Source organism: Equus quagga, chromosome 3, assembly GCF_021613505.1.
Source record: "Equus quagga isolate Etosha38 chromosome 3, UCLA_HA_Equagga_1.0, whole genome shotgun sequence".
Lineage (NCBI taxonomy): Eukaryota > Metazoa > Chordata > Mammalia > Perissodactyla > Equidae > Equus > Equus quagga.
The window spans coordinates 99,900,131-99,923,361 of NC_060269.1; the positions used below are offsets into that span (position 1 = coordinate 99,900,131).

Sequence of the window (23,231 nt, forward strand, 5' to 3'; positions counted from 1 at the left end):
TGTTTGATATAATCACCCTCACTGGTATTTCTTTTTCTTCTCACTTGTTGAGGTAGAACTGGGGTGGAGGGGAGATGCGTCTTCAGACCTAGCTGTACGTAATTCTCAACTCTGAATTAGCAGCATGATTCAGGACAAAACGACTTTGCTTCATCCTCTGCTGGAAAAAGATTTTTAAATAACCAAATAATGGCACTAGCTCTTCAAGTTACTGGGCCATCTTCTGTCATTTAAAATGAAACAAGGGCTTTTTTTTCCTTCATGTTTTTACCCCTCTGTAAGGTTTTGATTCTTTCAAAGGATTTTTAAGTACTTCTTTTCAGCCAGTTAGACTCTCTCAAGCATGCTCTTCTCCCCACTCCGGCAAATCTGGTCCTTTTTCTTTCGTCCTTTTTTTGTTTCACTTGTGATGTGCATTTGCCTCTGAACTGTTTTCCTGTGTTCTCAGCTCCAGAATGACAACACTGGCTCTCTGCCTGCTTGCCCCAGGGACTACAGAGCAAGCACAGTCCTGAATGAGGATACCTCAAAGGACCTCATGGTATCTAACTTTAAAATTTAATGAAAATTTTTAAGGTAAATGCATGGAGGTTAGAGAAAAAGTTCACAGCTGATAATAAAAAGTAATGGAAAATTAAAGTGACAATGTAAAATGCTCAATGAACCTTTCTTAGATGTAGTAAATACCAGAACCTCTCTCTTTGGCCATTGGCTAACAAGGCTCCAGTACAACGTGGGACTCTGTCTTCTACTGCACAGAAAGGATTAGTTGCTGAAGCTCCTCAAGATGGCCGTTTTTGGTGCTGAAGATCTCGGAGACAGTTTTACAGAAAAGTCCAAGTATGCAATTCAACTTTAACTTTCGTCACCCCTGCTGACCAGCTCCAGGCATAGCAAAGAGGATGCTAAATTGTTTCCAGCTCCATCCACTACACCTTCCAGAATCTTTTCTCCTGCTCATGAGGTCCCTGAGCATCTCTCTACCTGACTCAGTCTACACTCAGCCCTCTGCCAGGTGACATGTAGAAAGATCTAGATAAACTCATTTATACTGGGATAGCCATGCAAGTATGTAACAATTATACCTGATGCTCTCATTTAATTCTCACATCTCTGAGAGGTCCACCTTCACGCCTGCTTTTACAGATAAGGAAACCAAGATTGCTAAAAAGTTAAGAAACTTGCCTTGTCCATGGTCACATACACTACTAGAGGCAGACTTTAATTAAAACTTCCTCAAATTTAAATCAATCATCCTTTCTACAACACCACTCTGCATCTCGCAGAATTAATATATGATCTCTGCCAGAGAGTATGTATATTTTAACAGAGGACAAACCCTAGGCTCAGTGAAATGAATCTCAAATGGTAGAATTTCAGGCAGTAATGATGGCCTCCAGGAGGACTTCTTTTTTTAAATATAGGAACCTTTCTGCTGACTTTTAAACCACAGCACATATTCTCCCCCTAGATTGCCTACACATTGCCCAGTCACACAAGTTTAATTTCCATTTTGCCCTGCATTTATCCACTTCTGACTTATTTTTTCAACTTGTCTGATTTCAAACATCTTTGCTCCAGATTAGTTCTTAACTCTAAGAATACAGAAATTGCAATTCTCACTCAACAACTAGATTGATTTTTGCTAACATGATACTTTTTTGGATAATAATCTCTTTCGCAGCTTTTAACAAATGAAAAAGAGTTAGTGGAACAAATTGCCGAGAAAACCATTCCTTCCATTGTTTATCTCTGTCTTTATCAATGGCTTCCATCTTCCATTGGTAGAATAGTCCAAGATCTCTCGTCATATATCAAATGTCCATTTTCAGCCTCCCTTGCCTTGTCAAATATGAAAAGTTTCACATAAAGAAGCATTTCTTACATTATCTTCTGACTACCTATGTGGATGTGGATTTGTAACTTATCCCATTTACAAAATGATAGATTTGCAAACCTAATTCCAGGGCCTGGAACAGTGTCTGGCACATTGTAGAAGCTCACACGCTACTGCTGAATAAATGCATGAACTATTTAATTCAGTCTACTCAGCGTCTTCACATTGGTCTTTCTCCCTTCTCCTTAGGGAGGAGGCACCTTAAGTACCTCAGACGCATGAAAAGTGTGGGGCTTCTTTGCAGATCTAACTAACAAGCTCTCTGAAGAAGAATCAGATACACATACATCAGCTAGATATATGCCTCAATTGACAACTAATTGTTTCTTTCAATACAAATGCTACAGCCTTCCCATCGTCTATAAAGACACAGAGGCCATAGACAAGCCTTTCATCTACAGATATTCAAAGAAATTTTAACGTCTGAAATTATACTGGAATTTTACACTGGTCACTTTGGGGGGCCAAAATCCATCATCCTCTTCCCCACAAGTGAAGGTGGGCACCTGCAGACCCCTTGGGAAAATGTAGTCATCCAAACAGGTCCAGTGGTCACCTGGTGATGGAATTTCCCAGGAATAACAAGCAGAGCCCCTGCACCTCTTTTTGAGGGAAACACGATCTACAGAACACCTGGATCTGAAGGGTAATAAGGGAGGTTAGGCCAGGCTCTTGCTAGAAAATGGAAACAATTACTACTGTTTAGAATGTAGTGATGTGTGCCCAAAGTGTTTAAAATGGTAAGCTAACGTCCACTACAAAAAACTACACAACGCTAATCACAAAAGATGCAAAAGCTGCCCTGCACCATGAGGTGCAGAGACTTGCTGATGGTTGTATAAATGACACTCGGCACCAACATGTCCTGACTAAGTCAGTGACTCATAAGGTTCTGCCGGTTCCTTGCCACACACAACCTTTCTCTACACACAGTTAAAGGAGCCTTACTTCCACCTACAAAATCAGCCCCAACCTAGGAACTAGATGATTTTCCTTCTGACAGAGGATTTAAACTCTATTTTAAAGATGAAAAAACTGAGGCCCAGAGAAGCTCAGTGCAATGTCTAGGGTCCAAGATTTCTAGAAATTTAGTGTCCAGATTCCCAGTCCAATATAACCAAGGGTGGGGGTAGATGGGGCCCCTCCATTCAAAATATTAATCTCATGCTAATAAGTGAAGGAAATGAATGCAAATCTGTTATATACAATATGATCCAAATTTTAATCTAAAAGTAACACAAAAAATGAAAAGTATAAGCAAAAAGATTGAGAAACAAAGCTAGATAGAAATACGGCAAAATGCTAATAGTGACTATGACCCAATGGAGGTACAATAAATGATTTTTTATTTGCCTCTCAACATTTGTCTGTATTTTCCAAATTTTCTATAATAAATCTTACTAGTTTTAGAATAAAAAGAAGAGAGATAAGGGGCTGACCCCACGACCTAGTGGTTAAGTTCAGCATGCTCTGCTTTGACGGCCTGGGTTTGGTTGCCGGGTGCAGACCTACACCACTCATCAGTGGCCACATTGTGGCAGGGACCCACATACAAAACAGAGGAAGACTGGCACAGATGTAAGCTCAGGGTGAATATTCCTCAGGCAAAAAGAGGAAGACTGGCAATGGATGTTAGCTCAGTGTGAATCTTCCTCAGCAAAAAAAAGAGAGAGAGAGAAATGTTGTAGAATTTCCAACTCTGCTTACACTAGAGGTCATCTGCATTGATGGCAACTCTTGGATTGGTAGGAAAAGCTGAAAAAATGATAGGAACCTCAAACAACATACTTACCCACCAACTGTGGCAGAGAAGAAGCCTCCCTGTCGAGCATGATGGATCCTTTCTCCATACACGTCCTCAGCTCAAATAAGCTGTGGAGGGACAATGTGGCCACATGGGGCTTGCTCCACCTCTCCCCACCCTGTTCCACTTTTTCTTCAAACTTAATCCACCTAGGAAGATGAGATTAGTGAACAGCAAATTAAAAGTGTTCTAACCTCCTCTGGAAATAGCAACATCAACCCCTCCATCTTCACCCCCTCCAGCACTTTCAAAATGTCTCCTTTTGTGGAGTCTTAAGAGCTTATTGTATCATTAATTACATTACCTTTATAAGTACACCAAACAGAGTCACTAGACCGCTCCCTCCTCTAATGTTAGAGAGAAAGAAAACAAACCAAAAGGAGCCAAAGCATCCTTGGTTTTGTTTCTGTCTATACATAACCATGAAATCTGTGAGAATGATTATTTAACTAAACATTTTAAATAAGGTAGGAAAAAATATGCATTTCAAAATTCTCCATGTGGGTAGAGCCTACAATGTGTAAAAATAGCCACCATTGTGAGAATTCTGTGGTGCTTTCACAAGGCAAGTGTATATAGGGTGAAGTATCAGTTATGAACCAACATTTATCTTAAATATTCGAAAAACATGCTGTGTAAAGTGGTCAGGTGAACATAAAATTCCCCCTTAGTGCTTAAAGACGGCCAGCACAAGTTGCTGTCTCACTTTAATATATTTTTCTCAGCTGACACATGCTCCCCTCTCACCGAGATTTCAACAGAAGCCTTACGCTTCAAGTCTGGCTCCACGTGTGTTTAAAAATACACAAGCTCAGTGAACAACACATCTATTCTGATAATAACAGATCTCATATTAACCATAGCAATGGAACAAAAAACCCTCTTTCATAGCTGCTTCTTTCTAAGACTCCTAGACATTTTGATAACTTAGTATTTTATAGCAAGAAAGAAAAGTTTAATGGAAATGAGAGAAAAACACATTTGACAGTCTTTATATCCCACACATCACACATATAGACTCTTCCTACGCTGGTAAAGGAAAACAAGAAAGCAACATCAGTTTACTATTCACCATGACCCCAAGAAAAATGCTTCTTTCTCTTATGTCAAACCTTCTGAAAGACATTGAAAAAGATAAAGAGGAGGTTAAAAAATTGTTTTTCTACATTCTTCTCCCAAAAGTTTAATGATTGAAAAATGTTTTCCTAGAAAAAGCTAAACGCTCACTAACTCACTAAAGAGAACACAGGGCAGAGGTCAGAGGAAGCTCTCCATAAGGCACTATTTATAGACTGCTCACCACCCCCGGAGGAGGGGAACCAGGAGTGAAAACAGATCAAGAGAGCAGCCACAGTGTCAAAGAAAATTCAGAATTTTAATCAAGCCCATCACTCATGTGATTCAGAAGTATTCTGGCCATACCCAAAGGCTCTCCCTCCATACTCCTCGCAGGAAGTCTCTCTGGCCCAGGCAATTCTCACATTTCAATGGCAACCTCATCCTCAACCCGACCCTCAATTACAAGACCCTCCTACTTTGACCTATATCCCAAAAAAGTGAGCAGTGGAGATTTTTACATGTTTTCCTCCCAAGTTAAAAAGCCAACATCACCAACAAAGTTCTAAAATTTCAAAACTGGACCTTGTTTATTTCTACAAAAGTGGCTGCAAACATTCCAAGAGAGAAAGAAAGACCCTGAATACTCGTGTGTGTGTGTGTGTGTGTGTGTAAATTAGTAGTTCTTCACTTTGGTTGATATTAGAACCTCAGAAATAGAAGGAAGTGGGAGAAAAATGAAAATTTTACTTGACACTCACAGAATTCTATGGATTTGCCAAAAAAATAAAAGGTAGTTGGGGTTATTTCAAGAGTAATCATTTTTTGGAGCATATTACATTGGTTAACTTTAGGTATATTATCTTTTTAGGCTTTCTCACAGAATCTCTAACCATGTTTGTTGATAAATGATACATGAACCATATTTACATTTGATGTTATAATCTATTTCTCAAGCTAAGACTCTAGAAGATAGAAGATTCCATTGCATATGACACCAAGTCAGGGTTACGTAAAATTACGTTACCTATAAAGAGTATAGTGACTCCTTGTTTTTATTCCTAAAAGAATTCTTATTAGCTGAGGGATAGAATCTTTGGTCATAGAGTTTAAGTCCAAGGTGGATAACAAGGGCCAGCTAGAAACTCAGCAAAGGGAGTGTTTTATACAGCATTCACTTCCCTCTTATCTTTACTTAAGGAGTCTCCCTTCTGTCAAGTGCTATAAATCTGTATTGCCAAACCCATCTCTTAAAAGAAAACTAAGCCTCACTTACATATAGCACGTGACAGTGGCTCTTTTCTGCCATCATCCTCAATAACGTAAGTTTTAAAAAAATTTCTTTAAAAAGAAAAAGCAAAATCACTGCATTCTTTTGTGCACAATCTTTCATTGCGTTCCTCTCCACAGTTTATATCGTAGGCAACCTGACTGGAGGTAAATATGACTTTGAACAAGTTTTAAAAGTACATTTAGGAATCATAAATCCCAACTAGCTTGGATTTATGGAATAGCATTACTCACCCTCCTAGAATACACCAGCCCTTTAGGTCAAGATTTAACCATAAAGAAATGGAAATGTGAAGTCTCAAAACGAGCCAGTTCCTTCAAATCTACATTCCTAAGGGATAAGTATTATCTCATCGGTCAGCTTAGCATCTATTTCACTTTGAGTTCAGTAAAAACTGAATGTTGTGATGATGCCATACCACAGCATAGCTACTAACATAAGGGAAACTCTGGGACAATGACTATTAAAGTCCTTTAAAATGTATTGCTTGAATGGTTCAAGGAACTAACTATACTTTCAAGAAATGCTTTCAGGCATGATAGCAATGGTTTGCCCATTTAAACAGATTGTTTGCAGGTAGCTGCATTCCAGAAACAACACGTGCTATGTCTAGCCTCCTCACATGTCAAGGACAAATTTGAAAAAAACCTGAAAACTACTCAATTCAAATCAGAACCCATTAAATAAAAGGCTAAAGCAAAAGTACCAAAGTTCAGCCTACCCAAGCGCCAATGAATTTGTAAAGGTGCTTTAGAACTGCGTAATTACATTTTTAAAAAACAGACATTGTTACTGTAAAATGTACTAAAAGCTACTATCTACCCTTCATAATAACTATGAATAATCAAATATCTGCAGTGAGTTTTCTATTTTTCCTTTTGCCTTGGTACTTGACACGTTACAGGAAAATTAATTTCAGAAGTTGGCTTTCTAAATGCTTGCAATTACAAAACTGTTGTAACCTTGGAGGAGGAGTTTATTAGGTGAAGTTTATTTATTCCAAGGTCTTAGAAGAATAATGATAAAGTACACTGCAATTTAATGCACTTTGAGTGACCGCCAACCAAAAGTATTTCACTCGATTGTTGAAGAAACAGAAGGCCCACTGGGAATCACTGTATTTTGCAACTTTCCAATCATATGATTAAATATAATTAAGAAAACACAAGACCTCTAACTTAAAAACATTCCAGTTTTACAGTGGAAAATAGACATGACCTCTGCCCTAGAATATAATCCAACTATATAAAACTATTTAAATGGTAATAAATTTCTTGCTAACTAATCAGTGCCTCATCGCACATAAAAAAAAATGCTAGTGGGTGTCTGGGATAAATTATGTTTTTAAGGAGAATTCTTAAATTTCTAGATCAACTATGAAAGTTATTGCAAAACAGTATATGTAACTACATATAATTACATAGACGATTAAATTTTTTTCCTTCAGCCTTTTTCTTACAGAAAAAATAAACTTGATCTGAAATGGAATTTTCCAGAGTAATCCAGTCGAGAAAAGATAGAAAAGTCAGTGTGGAGTGGGAAGAGAGCAGTCCCTCTCTGAAGCCCCAGGGTCAGTCCACGGGTCTATGTTTGACGGCCAGGCCCTGAAATCAGGTTCTCTGGAGGTAGGCCAGGTCAGTCTGCTGAGCCAAAACACAAATGGGTGTCCCTTTGTGCCATCCCACTAGAAGTGAAACATCAATGCCCTCTTCCTTTGTTAGCTTGTTGTGTTTGTTGAGATTTGTGATGGCTTTCCTTTTTACCCAGGTTTGGCAGTAAAGTTTGAATCACTCTGGGGGAGTGGTCTTTACCATATATTCCTATAAGAGTTGTGAAGTCCAACATTGCCCATCTGAATATTCACTGAAGGAAAACTGGAAGCCAATAACCATTTTTGCAGAGATATCATGACTCAAAGAAAGAGTTTGGGGTGGGGGTGGGTAGTGATATCACCAAAGCTGGACCAGGACTTCTTCTTTTACCAGTTTGCTTCATGAACCCATTAGCTAGTGCCTGGCCATCTAGAAATTCATAATGAGGAGCACAGACTTCTTCACTAATACCAAATATTCCATTACAATTACTGGCTACATTACTAAATGTCAGTATACTAATGACCTAACACTCAGGAGCACTCTTCAAAAAATTGTATTCTCTGCATTCCACTGATCATATACATTTTTCAGGTCTGATCATTCTACCCTTTGCACAGTCTTCAACCTGTGCTCTGTGTTGGAAGAGCCAGTGAAAATTCAAAGTTGTAACTTTTAGGTAAGGGAAGAGCAGAGAAAAGATGTGAAAACAGAGGGTGACAGCGTTAGCTGTACTGCAAACTTGACATAAATAAAGACTTCCTTTGTTCATAGTTTTACCTGACGGTGCTGCTTTCTAAGACTTAAGTAGGGTTATTTTTCCAACTAATGAAACTATTCTCCTTATTTTTTGAGACACAGAGCTAACGTGAACTTCCTGAAGTAGGACTAAAACTGCAGTAATGCGGAGACTCAACGGAGGATATTCTTGGTCAAATCAAATCATTAGCCAGCTGAAAAGTATAGAACATTAAAAGGGAGAATATTAAAAAGGGAAGTACTGTGTTCTGTGGGAGTGGGTCTCACAGTAGAAACTATATTAAGCTGGAGACGTCCGGAGGGTTAGTTCTCTATGGAATAAAATAGTTTGTCAATTGTAGTTTTCACAAAAAAGCAAAGAATTCTCAATTTTATAAGTTAGCCAGAAAAATATTCATGCTGCACTTTCATATATAAAATTAATCCCTTCTAAGCACTAAATTTTTATTTGTCTGGTAGGTTTGAGAGCTTTTCATGGGAAAAAAAAAATAAACCCTATCATGTCTGGAAACGACATCATAGTGGCAGTCAGAAATTATTGCAAAAACCCTCTGAAACAGAGCCTGTTGCAGGAAGTAAAAATTACTGAAAATCCTAAATCATTTCTGGAAGCACAATCACCTCTAAACCGCCTCCCAGTAGGATTTAGGTGGAGCAGTAAACTGAGAATCAAGGTTCCATTTCTCTAGTCATTCATTCTATTAACACATATTTCTTGATTGTGGACTGTATGCCAGGTAGTTGTAGGCACTAGGAATATAGTGATGAACAAAACCAAAAATTCCTGCCCTCGTGGAGCTTTCATTTTATTGGGAAGAGACAATAACAAGATATGTCATATGCTACATGCTAAGTCCCAAGGACAAAAATAATGAAGGATGGGGAATAGGGAGTGTTGGGGGGAGCTTTCAATTTTAGATGGGGCAGCCACTGAGAAGGTCATATTTGACCTGAAGGAGGTGAGGAAATGAGGCATGTAGATATCTGTGGGGGGTGCAGCAGGGAGAGCATTTCAAACCGAGGCAACAGCAAGAGCAAAGTTCCTGCCACAGGAGCATGACTGGCCAGCGAGGCTCAAGCAGAGCAAACAAGAGGGAGAGAAGTAGGAGACAAGGTCAAAGAGATCATGGTGGATAGTTCATGAGGCACACAAGGGCAGGTGCAGGGAGGAGGACTAATTAGGAAGCATTTGCAGTAATCTAGGTGAGAAATAATGGTTTGTAAAATAGATAAGATTTGCCAATGGATCGAGTAGGGGGTGCAGAGAGAGACAGGAGTCAAAGATGACGAAAAATGGAGTTGTTCATTGTGGTGGGGAACTCTGCAGGAGGGCTGATTGGAGGTGGGTAGATCAGAAGCTCTGTTTTAGACATGTTATTTTGAGATGCCTAATAGCCATCCAATTATTTGTTTTCAATTAAATAAGGCAAGAAGTCTAGGCTAAAGAACTGAATGCAGATGGCATCAGCTTCTTGATGAATTAGTTTGAAATATCAAACATCAGTCCTCTTCTGAGGTTTTCAATGGTGTGTTGGGTACCTTGGGTCTGTCGTTCAGCTGTCCATCAGTCAGAAAGAGATGGATTATCACAGAAGCCCAACTTTGGTCAAGCAATATTTCTAAGAAAGTATTATATTTAGAAAAGTTGTTTCTACGGCAATCAGTTCTCAACTAATCACACTCAACAAATATTACTGAGGACCTATTTGTCCCAAGCACTGTGACGTATTGGGAAAACAGTAGTGAAAGACAGACATGGTAGTCCCTGCCTTCAGATGAATTAGTGTAATGACAGAGAGAAATGAAAACAATAACATCACATATATGATTAATTAACTAATAGAAATTGTGGTAAGTCCTATATAGGAGAAGTTAAAGAATATAGACTATCTGTGAGTATGTTTCTTCCTGCACAGTTTCTCCCTGCACATGGTATACTCCTGCCACACTTCCTCTCCAGCAATATAGTCTCTTAGGGACCAATCACGTCACCAAAATGACACATACGCTCCCAAGGAAATAAAATCTTCAAAGATGGTAAAGTATTCAAGACCATCTTAATCTTAAAAATCTTAAGTAAAAATACTATGCCCCTCTCATTCAACCTCTACTTATCTATACAGTGAACTGTGATCTCTCCACATTTCTGGGACCAAGGGTCATATAAAATAAACTGTAGTCTACATTTGACTGAAAGAAAAAACAGAACACTACACCTGCATTCTACACTATATAGGTACTCACACAGAACTTTAAGATGAAAATAAGAGTCAAAGTGGCTCTCCTAGTCATAGCTGATCACACCAGTTTATGCACAGAGATGGAATTTTAGAGTATAAAATATGCACGAAGTTAGAGAAGCTGCAACCCAATATGACCCTCATGTGATAGAATAGAAAAATCAAGCTCAGCAAGACCACATGACTACATGACTTGTCCAAAGTTAAACCACTAATTAGCAGAAAGTCCAGACTAAACTCAAATCTCCTCAATACTTAATTCAGCCTGCACCAACACAATTCTCACTTTCTTTTCTGTTAGAAAGAAGGAAAAAAAAGGATGAAATGGAGATGCTAGTAAAAGTTTTCACTTTGAAAGCCTTCTTTTGGAGGACATTTTATGAACTAAAAGTGTACTTTACAGAGGACTTTTAATATCCGGGTTATTGGTGCTGAGCGAGGGGGATGAGAGACAACTACTGTATCACAGAAACAGGTCCCCAAAGAGCAAAGACTGAAGGACTTCAAGAGGGAACTTTAGAGACAGAGGAGTAGAAACTAGTTATTGCTCAATTCTGTATTTTCAATTCCTAAGACAGTGCTTGACACATGCTACCCATGCAAAAAAAGACTGGTTGAATTTAATTGACTTGAATTAAATTACAAACTATAAAAGTCATATCTTAACATTATTTTGTTTGTGAAAGTGAAGTTCATTGAATCTCCGTGTAATGATGACAAGAAGAGATCAGTAACTGCATTATATCAAAGTCTTTATACTATATAATTGTTACATGTCATAGAAGATTTAGTGTGGAGTCTATAACGGAATCTATATGTAGAAAGAAAGAAGAAAAGCTCTATTATTGTGAAATTAGTGAACTCTTCGATATTTGTGTAATGCTTAACAAATTACAAAGCATTTCCATATATACATACAGGTATGTATGCATCTAAATAGCCGTGATATAACTAGACATATATTTGTAGATTATATTTACATATAGTACATATCTTACATAGCATATATATATAATATGTAGTAGGCATTGTTATCCACTCTTTATTGATGATAAAATCAAAGTTATGAGAAACTGAGTGTTATGCAGCTAACAGGCGACAGAGTCTGAAATTGAACTCAGGTCTCTAAACTCCAAATTCAGGTGAACCTTCTACTTGCTTTCACGGGATATTTAAAAGATGATAGGTTTTTACCTGGAATAGCAAGCTTGTGGGTAACAGTCATTGCCTTTGCAACCTCCCTCCTGACGGGGAATGGGTAATAAGTCAGACATGACCTCACATGAAACCTTGCCATGTGGGGACGTAGCTCTAGGCTACCATATTCGGGTGCCTTAGTTTATCTCTTTTATTTTACTATTAAATAGCATATGAATGGAGATTGACTTGTAATTCCTTATAAAGGTTAAAATTGTAACAACATGGATCAATGAAACAATACTCCAGCAGTAAAATAAAACGTATCCTGCGTCCATGTCAATGTCAATGTAAAAGAGAAGAAAAAGAATCCTTTCATTCCTTTAACCCAGCCAACATTATGCCAGTCAGTTATTCAAAGTGCTCAGGTTAGAGAAAGGTGGTCGCAGACAACCATCTTGCCCTGCTCTTGCTTCCCCAGGTCAGTACTGCATAGTCAGCATGCCTCACCTCGCTGTCTCCTTCCACTCCATCTCCTGCCCATCCACAGCCAGCAGTTCATCCAGTTCGGTGAAGAGCTGAGGGGGTGCTGGGCTGTCATCCTCCTCGCCCAAGATGAATCGGATGCGTTCCGCAGCAGGAGAGACTGCAGAAGTGAAAATACTGTGGTTAAACATTGGCTGGACAACCCTGAGGAAAGTGTAGTTCCAAGCTCTTCCTCTGTCCCCAGAGCTGTTGGGCTTCCCTTCTACATTTTCAGTGGACATCTTCCTTGCTGAGCCTCCTTTCTCCTCAACCTGAAGTCAAAAAGAAATCAAGGCCCTTCTCTACTTCTTTGGTTCTAAACTGTATCCCAGCTCTCTACCACTCTCCTGAAGGACAGCACTCCAGTTCTGTGTGGTGTGTGACAAAGAACCTTTAGCCCTCAGATGAGCTGAGGTCCAACCGCATGACTTTCTCTCCTTCCCCACTTATGATCCATCCAAAATTGTTAGACAGAAACCAGCTTGAACCAATCACTTTTTCTACACAGTGGGAGGGGGCAACAGAGTACCCCAATCCTGAGTTTCCCCCAAGCCCTGCCTCCCCCCCCCCCCCCCCCCTTTCCAATGCCTAAAGCCCAAGCCCTCAGAGGCTCCTTGCTGCCTGTAACCGGCTAACTGCAAAGTGGATGAGGGAATATTTAACAAGATGGGGCCTCTTCTCTACATAATGGCAGTACCCAAAAATGTTTAGTCACACTTCAGTGCACTTGAAAAACAAGCCCAAGTAAAATATTGTACACCTGAGGAAAAAAAATTTCCAACACACTCAAGCACATAATTGAATGCCCTACTAGCTCCTTTTGACCCCAACTCCTAAAAATCATGTAATGAAAAATTAACTAGAATTTCCCCCAGGTCATGGGTTATTTTCCCTCTCTTTAAAAAAAAGTGGAAAGCATTTGTAAAGTGATGGTCATACAAAACTAAGGCCTGCGAATACTCTTTATAACCGCTGGGTAAAACCAAGAATGCAGTTCAAGTACACACAAATTTGTAGAAATATATGTACTCAAACAACTTAATAAAACAAGAAAATTCCTACCATCTGAAAACTGCTATAATATAGGACAGAATATAGTCCCATAGATCAAAATATATTTACCACGAATAAACCTGTGAAAAATTCTCAACCTAACTAGTAATCAAAACTAATTATTAAAATAAAATACATGTTTTGCCTATTAAAATGGCAAAAATTAAAAAGAATGATAATCCCAATGTGGGTAAGGGTTTAGGACACATACACCAGCACCTCTCAATTTATCTCACTGGTAGGAGCCTAAATGAGAACATCTCTCCAAAGAGAAATTTGAAAAAACATGGTAATGTTTATATCTATCCTGTAAGCCAGCAATTCTTCCACTAGAAAGACATTTATTCCAAATAAATAATAGCTGTTATCTCAAATATTTAGCTACATAGCTGACCACTGAAGCACTGTTCATAATTGAGAAAAACAGAAAAAGCCCAAATGTCCAAAAGGGAGGATTGGTTAAACAAACTATACTAAAACTGTTCAACAAAATACCATGTAGTCATAAAACACAAAGTCGAGATTATTGTTTTTTGATATTAAATGACAAAATAAAATTGCAAAATCATAAGCATAAATAAATTCTGGAATTGAGGCAGCCTTTACTTTGCACGGTTCCAATGTGCATGAATTTCAATTACCACAGTTTAGTTAAATACCACTAGTTCCCCAACAACATAGTACAAATTTCAGCTAGCCTGGTATATTAACTGTGAGTAAATGCATAAAGTACAAACTCCACTGCTAGCTCCTCAGTCCATAAATTACCATGTAAATAACATATGTGCATCATGACCAATGACCAGTCATAAGGCTACTTTCAACGTCTGTCAGTGATTGGTCACTGCACATTTGTTATCCAGCTTATGCACAGGCAGTAGCATGTGTAGTAGTGTCACCTTCTTGTCTCCCAATGATAAATTCATATGACATGGATAATCAAAGAAGGAGCTGGCCAACAAAGATTAAAGTAGAGCACAGAAAGAAAAAGTGATAATGCTGGAAGTGAAATTTGTGCCAGAAGTAAATGGAATTATAGAAGACACAGCCGATTGTGGGCTGTACACAATGCTGCCATTCGCCATTTGAGGGAGTCTAGATATGCAGTCGGAGGAACATAGTGAAGGCAAATTTATCAACATAAATAAGGCAAGTGGTTGTATCAAAATGATAAAGATGTCCCAGAGGAAATGACACTGGCAAAAAAAAAAGTTCATGTTAAAGGAACTCTCAGAGACATTTCTTGACATGGAAAGCACGAAGGATAAAATGTTGGAAGCTGATCCAAACTTAGAGAGGAGTATGACAATTCGCCTGGCACAAAGAGACGCTTGCTCCCTTTCTTACGTTGTACGACAGGAAGAAGGCAAGCACTATTCAAACTACTCCCAATAAGATTTTGCAAAGAAATAAAACACCTCAATCTCAATGTTTCTAACATTTTAAATTAGCATGTACTAAATAGATATTAGTTTGACTATTTTTTTCATTTCCCTATATCTTTATAGCCAACAGCAAGAGAGATTCTAATGATTTGGCAAAATTTTTTAAAGGCCAAAGAACAATAGTAACTTTTCCCATGGATTGTTAGGATTACTTTGCAAAATTTCAGCTTGCATAGTCATTTTTATGGTCCTGCACTACTGTGCAAAGCAAGGACTGCCTGTACAGACATATTTCAAATATTATACAGTTTATTTCTTGGGCTTCTATTTTCTTCCTTTTACTTTTTTAGCAATTCTAAAGTGTGCACAATTCATTCATGTATTCCTTCAGCAATATTTATCGACTACTGTCTATGCTCTAAACGGGCTTTGTTTCAGGCTCTAAAGATAAAGCAAAGAACTTGACAAGATCCCTGTTCTTATGGAGTTTAAATGGGGAACAAACAATAACTAATTAATTATTTGGTTAAGTGAATAATTAATTAGTTAAGTGAATAAACAAATTAGTTCACAAACCAACAGCAAGAAAAATATCTGAGAACTTGTGTTTGCAGAACATTAAAATAAGATAATCAAATAACATATTAATATAGGATACAATATGTTACACATCTGTAATTAGAAAAAAACAGTTTTGAAATTTCTTAATATCCCTGAAGGAAAAAAATCTAAAGTTCCGGGACTTTTGTTAGAAACATTGGCAATGCCTTTCCAGTCAAGACATAGGAAGTTTAGTTATTTTAGAGGAAAAGGGAGGACATGAAAGAAATGATGGGCAGAATTCAGACTCTGGATAATACTTTCAAGGAGCAGAGTGTTCACATCACTAAAAATGTAGTTATTCATCATGGTGGTTCTGAAACTGACAATCACAAATTCAACTGACTTCTCATCGACATTTAACATCAAAGATCTCTGGAGTAGAACTAGTTTTTAGAAGGGGAAAGTCTACTTTTAGAGAGTCAATTTTTTGTCTGTTTCTAAAAAATGTGATGTGGGTTTGCCCCCCCAAATGTTTCTCCTGCTTAAAGAACAGAAGCTCCTCTATAGACACAGCACATACGTCTGCTTGGCTCCAATCTGCGGAGCATTACGCTGTCGTCTGGTGTTCTCAAATTAGGAAAACAAGACTCACAGCTTATCAAACAGCAACTCAGCCATGAGTTCTGCAAAGTGAGACCCAAGTAGGATGTAGCATTACCCCCAGGTCTTGCGCTCTAGGCACCAAGTCTAAGCGCCTTTCAGAAGTTGTCTTATTTATTAAATACAATCCCTGAGCAACAAATATGGCAATCCCTTTGGGATAAAATTCCAAAATCATGTGTCATAAACTAGCTCGCTACTCCAGTAAGTGTCTTTCCTCAGTTGCTCCCCTGAGCTTCCCCGGGGAATCAGAAATAGGAGGCCACAGGAATTGTAAATATAACGTGTGGGAGGGGCTTCCACTGCGGCAGCAAATACCCTTCTTGATTTCTAACATCATTCAAAGAGACGCAGAGTGAGAGTCCTCTGAGTGAAGTAAATTAGGAATTCACTTTTTTCCCATAAGTTTTGATCAGATAGGGAAATGAGCTAAACACAAGACACAGCATTGCACTGAGATTAAAAATATAGATTCTAGAGCCAAACTGCCTGGGTTTGAACCTGAACTCTGCTACCTATATGCTGTGTGACCTGAGACAAGTTAATTAACCTCTCTGTGTCTCCAGTTCCCCACCTGAAAAGTGGGATGATGATGATAATCATTATAGTAGCTAAAACACAAGGTTTAAACTAGTTTAAAAATTGCTAAGCCCTCACTAGCAAAACCTGCTGAACTTATAAGAAAGAGAACTCTCACAGATATTGGCCTTGAGAACCTCTATATGTGGAAAATATATAAAGTAGGAAAGAAAAAAAGTCAAAAGTTCTGCAGATTTTACATCAATGAATTAAGTAGCTTCAGTAATGAGAACACAAAGGTGTACCTACATTCCAGGAAACAGCCAAGAAAAGAACAAGGGGAAATAATGAAACTCCTTGAGCCTCATTTAACACCTGGGGGAAGAAAACATCAGATATCAACTTGCATTACAGACGAATAGATTATGATTCTAAGTAATAACTAACCTAGTTTCATCACAAAAGAGAACCTAGAGAAACATGAGAGAGGGTGACAGCGAGGGAGAGAGAGAAACTGTCAAATTAATCCAATCACCTTTGTCAGAACAGAAGGCCTGTAGATCAAAGTGAAGTTAATGCCTCTAATTTGCCTTGATTTTTTCTTTTTTTTATTCTGTCCTCTGGTTAAAAGGCATTGGAGGTTTTTTTCTTTTAATTTTTTTGATTTTTTTTTTTTTTGAGTAGCTGTAGAATTTTCTGGAGGGTTCTACATCAACGTGCTTATCTCTGACTAATGCCCACCCGCAGGAGGACAACATGGTGGTCTCCAGAGGCTGGGGAGACCCAGTGCTCCCGAATCCCCATGGCCGACAAGAAGGAAGGCAAATAAGCGGCAGGAATGCTGTCCATACCCGCTCCCACCGCCAGCACCCCCAGCAGACATCGCTTACGCATCATCACATTCATTCCTGCGGAGCCTGAGCCCGGCCTCCGCGTTCACCTGGGCAGCCACTGTCCGTCAATCAGAGATGGCATACGAGAAGAAACCTCTCCCTCACGCCTGCTTAGACAACAGTCCACTCTCAGTTTGCCTTTCTTGTCACTCTGGCCCCAATCTGTGTGTCCAATCTTGTCTCCCACAGCAACCCAGAACTGTCTTGTGACCGACAGAATACACCTGCTCATTTTCAGATCTTTTTCATTTTTCTTGTCTAGAACACTCTTTTCTCTCCTCTCTATCTGACTCTGACTCAATTTCCAAGACCCAGTCGAAAATTCTATCTTTTCCAATATCCTTACTAAACCACTCACAGAACTTGAATCTCTCCTTTACTCAAACTATAACAACACTGTGTGTCTGAATTATTCACTGCTCGTGATTACCTAACTTTTGTAGACATGCCTTCTCTCTCCAAGTAGATCACCAAGCTCCTGGAAGACAGGGTCTGTGTTTTCCATACCTTTCTCAAAGGCCAACATAGTACAGTGCTCCTGACAGTCACTTTGAATATTAATGAATCAGATATGGCTGAATAATCCTCGGACATTTTCAAGTACACAAAAACATAACCATTTGCAAAGAACCATTAAGAACTCGGAAGAACCTTGAAATGGAAAATATCTGTGTTTGGAAAACTGTCCTTATTCCATCTTTCCCCTTAATCCATCTTTGCATTAGCTGCACAGTGACCAAAGGATAGTCACCACTCCCTGCTGAGTAAGCCACAAAGAAAAAAGGGAACACTTCAGGTAAGCTGTTTTCCTCTGCTGGGTGCAACCTCCTGCTTCCCTGAGGGGCCCAACATTTCACCTGCACTTCTGTTAAGACGTTCACTATCCACTGCTCCATGTGCTATTCACGGCTGTGCTTTGTCTTTGCGCCTTTACTAAGCCAACCACCTGGTTCTTCCCCTACCTAAAGGACTCTTGGCACCTACCTCGTGCACAGCGAAGTTACACAAAAAAGAATGGATGAAACAATGAGTAAGACAGTGAATGAAAGAACGAATAATATATATTCTGCCCCAGTTTCTCACAAGCAATCTTTCTCTGCTTCTTTCCTCTGCCTCTGTTTAAGTGCTACTAGAAAAAATGACATAGTGTGACAAAATGGAAAACCCTGAGGCTTAGCAATAATGAAGGACAGTTCGATACTCTCATTTGGTAACTTAATATTTATTAGATTTAGTGTATGTAATACACTATAGTATTTGTTGAAAGGACCCAAAATATTTCTAAGATAAAGTCCCTGTCCTCGAGGAGCTTACAGAGGGGAAGACAACACATAACAACAGGAAAACTGCCATCAACAGAAATGTAATACACAATTACTAACATTTTTTAATGTTTACATTGTACCAGGCATTGTGTTAAGTGCTTTCCATTTATTTTACACAAGCCTATGAAATATCTACTATTATTACTCCCTTGTATTACTAGATAGGGAAACTGAGTATTAAGAGGCTAAGGGACTTTCTCAAGATGACATAACTAGTAACTGATAAGACCTCAAACCCACCGGTGCTATTTCCAAGCCTATTTCTTAGCCACCACACTCTAATGGAAGATCTCATTTAAAAAGCAAAAAGAACCCAAAAACGGTCAGATTGCCATATGAACAATACAGGCAGTAAATGTACTGGATTTCAGAAGAGACAGAAATCATAATGGCATATGAAATAGTCCTAAAGGAAACTAATTGAACATTTGGTTCATTATCCACCAAAAGGCAATTTGTGAATGTGCTCTTTTATTTTTGGTCTGGGAAGCATCCCACTGTGGCCACCCTGCAGGCTACCAAAAACATTTTTTAATAGAAATAATGATCATAACGAACAAGTCATACTGAGCATAAGTTAACATGCAAATTTCCTTCTGTGGGTTAAATGAGGACTTCTGGATTTTGTATTTTCTTCTTGGCAAAGTCCACCATCTGGTAAAGTCTTAGCTATCAAACTAAAGTATAAAAAGAAATAACTATTTATTTCTTTAAGTTATTAATGTGCTATCACCAACTGGTTTACATAGTTACCATTTTAAGCCTTCATTTCTCTCCTTCATTCTGACATAAAAGTTTGCGGGTCAACACCATGGTTGTTAAAACTTCCACAATTCATCTATTAGACCACTGTAGTACTCTAAAAATACACTTCAATATATATATTAAACCTTCAAACTTCATTTTCACATTCATAACTATACAAAATGAGAAATAACTAAATGAGTAAAGTATCATCTACATCTTTAACCACACACACACTGTAGTGGCTCTCTGTTACTCTTGCCCACTCAGCACTCCTAACCTCTTTTTCTGATACCAGCACCCCATTTTCCACTGGAGAACCATCTTTACACTTGTAAGTCCATTGAGGCTGAACCCACCTCCTGTGACCCAGGTTTGGACAATGAGAATATCACAACTCTTGGCCACAGCCATTAATTTTTGAGTGGACACTTTACCTAATCCAGGCCAATCAGAGTAAATAAGTGTCAGCCTTTTGTTGGAACTTCCAGGAAATAAATTTTCACTTTATGCTAAGGTGTTAAGATGGTAATAAAAGCTTTGAGTGCAGATGGCCATCTTGCAACCCTAAAAGAAGAGCCTGCCTAAGAATAAAGCAAACACAGAAGAACTCAGAACCAAGCCAGGGACAGGTTCCTGATACCATCAGTTAAGTGCCTAGATCCAGCCATGCCTGAAGTCAGTTACTTTTCAATCATATGTGATGCTTCCCTTTCAGCTTAAAGTAATCTGAGACAATTTTTTTGTCACTCACAACCAAAAGAGTCCTCATACACATGTCTATGATTCCATTTTATTGGATTAGAGTCGAGCTAACTTGTATTAGCCATCCATATATTAGCATCTTCAAATTAATTGCACTGAAGAACCGTTTTTATAGAATCCAAGTTTTCCTGGAGGGATGTGTACGAGTCAGCTAGACTTTCTCCATGCCTTAACCTACCTCTACCTCAACAAATCCAGAAAATGACTATTGATTCACATGCTGGCAGGCTTTAGACAGGCAAATTAGATGGTTACTTTTTCTGTTTCAAATTAGCTAAGAAATTGAAACAGCCAAATAGCATTCATTAAGATGGATAATTTTAAAAATTCTTAGGTATCCATGTATTAATAAGCTCCCACACATGAAAAGCTGTCAATTATCACAATTATCCTTAATAGGCCATGACATTATTATTCCGGTATAAAGAGTCAACAGCACTAAGAGCCTGAATTTCAGAATACCACCAAACTATCTTGCTTAGGAGCACAGTAAGTTCAATTTCAGGTAGCAAGAGGTGATAAAAACTAGAGTTTGCTGAGACATTTTTGGGAAATATCTGTGTCTTAGCCTTTCATCTTCAAAATGTTGAAAAAAATAATTTACCTATGGTTTACAGTACAAAAATGTTATCAGGACTCCGGTCGTATCTATAAGACACTCAGCATTCTTTAGAACAGCAGCCCTTGTCTTCCCCAACTTATTCTATCTGCCTCCTTCATAATTTCTGCCAACACAGGGAGATGGAAAAATTAAAACCAGGCTGTCAGTGGTGTGAATGTGGGTTTTTTAAATGCTGTTATGCCATTCACCTAGAAGTAGTCCCAGTGATGGTCTAGCAGTCAAATAAATTTTGTCTATGAAATTCCGGGGCACACAGTCTCAATAAAACATTGGCTCAAAGCCTTTCTGGTCTGTTGATTCTTTTAGTAATTATTCCAATTTTATTAATTATATTATTTATATTATTTCAATAGACAGACATAAAATTCAAATCAGTCATTTTGGGTTTCAGTAGCCTCAATGGTGACCGAAACGAAGTAACTGTTATGGACTGTTAGGTTTCACCCTAACCCCTAATGCGATGGCCTTTGGAGATGGGGCCTTTGTGAGGTAATTAGGTTTAGACTAGGACATGAGGATGGGCCCTCATGATGGGATTAGTGTCCTTATAAGAAGAGACACCAGAGAGCTTGCTTCCTCTCTCTCTCCACCATGAGAGGACACAGTGAGAAGGCAGCCATCTTCGAGCCAAGAAGTAGGCCCTCACCAGGGAACCAAATCACCAGGCACCTTGATCTTGAACTTCTCAACCTCTAGAACTGTGAGAAATAAATCCCTGTTGTTTAAGCCCCCCAGTCTATGGTATTCTGTTATGGCCGTCTGAGCTGACTAACACAGTAAAACTAAACTCACTAATGGTGAAACTAAACTTTTTGACTTTTTTTCCTGGAGTTTACTTTCCATGATATCAGTTTCCCTGCTTCATTTAAAACAGGCTTGTATGATATTCACAAGACTTTGTGGGGGAAATGGGCTCACAGAAACAGTAATAACCCAATTTTCCTGACTACTTGCCCCAACTGTAGATCACAAGACCGCATCCTCACTGATAAATCAACCTCCCAAGTAAGTGCTGGGACCCTAAGGGATGTTTCACACATACTCATCCTTTCGGCTCCAGCCCCATTGTGGATGCCCTCTGTCTGCAAAACCACCTGGAAAGGGGACCATATTATGGACACTGTCACCAGGGCCCAGCATGGCAATGTCAATTCCCTGCCAAGGACGTTGCTTCCAAAATTCCCAAGGAGGCAATACCCAAGATGCCAAAACAACACAGTGGTGGGAAGAAAAAACCAAGTCACCAAGAAGTCTAGATGGAATACCATGACAGATAACATGGATTTGATGGTTCAGTGCAGAGTTCACTGTGTTGATCTGCCCCTGCTTGAGTCCTCAGTCATGTCTTGTGACACCAACCACATGCCAGGGAATTTCCAGAAGAAAAAAAAGTAAGGAATTCCTATGACCATGCCCATTTATTCACATTTAACCACCAGGGCGTCCCTGCTCGTTAAAATTATGAGATATCTAATGCCTTACGTATCTGGATAAGCATTAACTTCTGATTTTGTTTTTAACTTCCTTCTAGTCTTTTGTTCAGATCAAATTACACTACCCAAAGATCCAGCTATACCCAGATCCTTTCTTTAGTAAATCAATAAATTCTTTTTCGTTTGCTTGTTTATTCCAGTTATAACTGGGTTTCCTGTACTTGCAACCGAAAGTTTACTGATTTATATACTATGCATAGAAAAAACAGCAGAAGGATATATATGTTAAAAATTATCTCTAAATGACGGAATTTTTGGTGATTCTCGTTTTCCTCATTTTGCTTATATGTAATTTCCAAATTTTCTAAAATTAACATTAATGTCATTATTACAAGGAAATCAAACGAATTAAGGTATTTTTAACTGCTGACATGAGGACAGCAATGTCAAATTAGTGCCAGATAGTTTCCTACAGTACTTGAAACTGCAGAATCTCAATTCTCTGTCTCAACGAATGTCCAAAAGAAACATAACCCTCTAGCACTTGCCTTTACTGCTGTCTAGGGATTCAAACAGCCAGCTCTAAGCCACGTAACAGGACTGGCCATGGTTCTGAAAACCAGCAGACTGAGCAGCCACACGTGTCTAATATAATCCCATGGGCACAGAACAATGGGGATGGAAGTGAGGGGCTTCATGCAAGTGGCATGGAAAGGTAAGCTGCCTTCTGCAGATAGGAACTCACTCATTAATTAAGATAGTAGCGAATATAGCCACCCAGCAACCTCCTCCTAAAAGAAAAAGTTCCTAGTGCGTGTCATAGTTCCCATTTCCATTTTCCTTTAATTTCTAACTCCCTACTTCACTTCTCTTTGCTCTGCCAGAGCTGTCCATGATAAGGTTTACATGATGAATCACTCTGCTTAAGAGTGAACACATCAGCATTTTCTCCAGGTTCAACTCAGAACAATTATCAGCACGATTTATA

At 38.8% G+C, this 23,231-nt stretch overlaps 1 protein-coding gene across 3 annotated transcripts in view; it reads right to left on the reverse strand.

Annotated features, from left to right (window-relative positions):
* Positions 1-23,231, reverse strand: part of SLC4A4 (solute carrier family 4 member 4) — a 317,849-nt gene that overhangs the window by 180,508 nt on the left and 114,110 nt on the right. For all 3 annotated transcript variants that reach the window (XM_046657378.1, XM_046657376.1, XM_046657377.1), the window contains exons 4-5: positions 12,287-12,422; positions 3,690-3,850 (exon numbers count right to left, since the gene is read on the reverse strand). In XM_046657378.1, the coding sequence (XP_046513334.1) occupies positions 3,690-3,850; positions 12,287-12,422 (297 nt within the window). The remainder of the gene's footprint in view (positions 1-3,689; positions 3,851-12,286; positions 12,423-23,231) is intronic.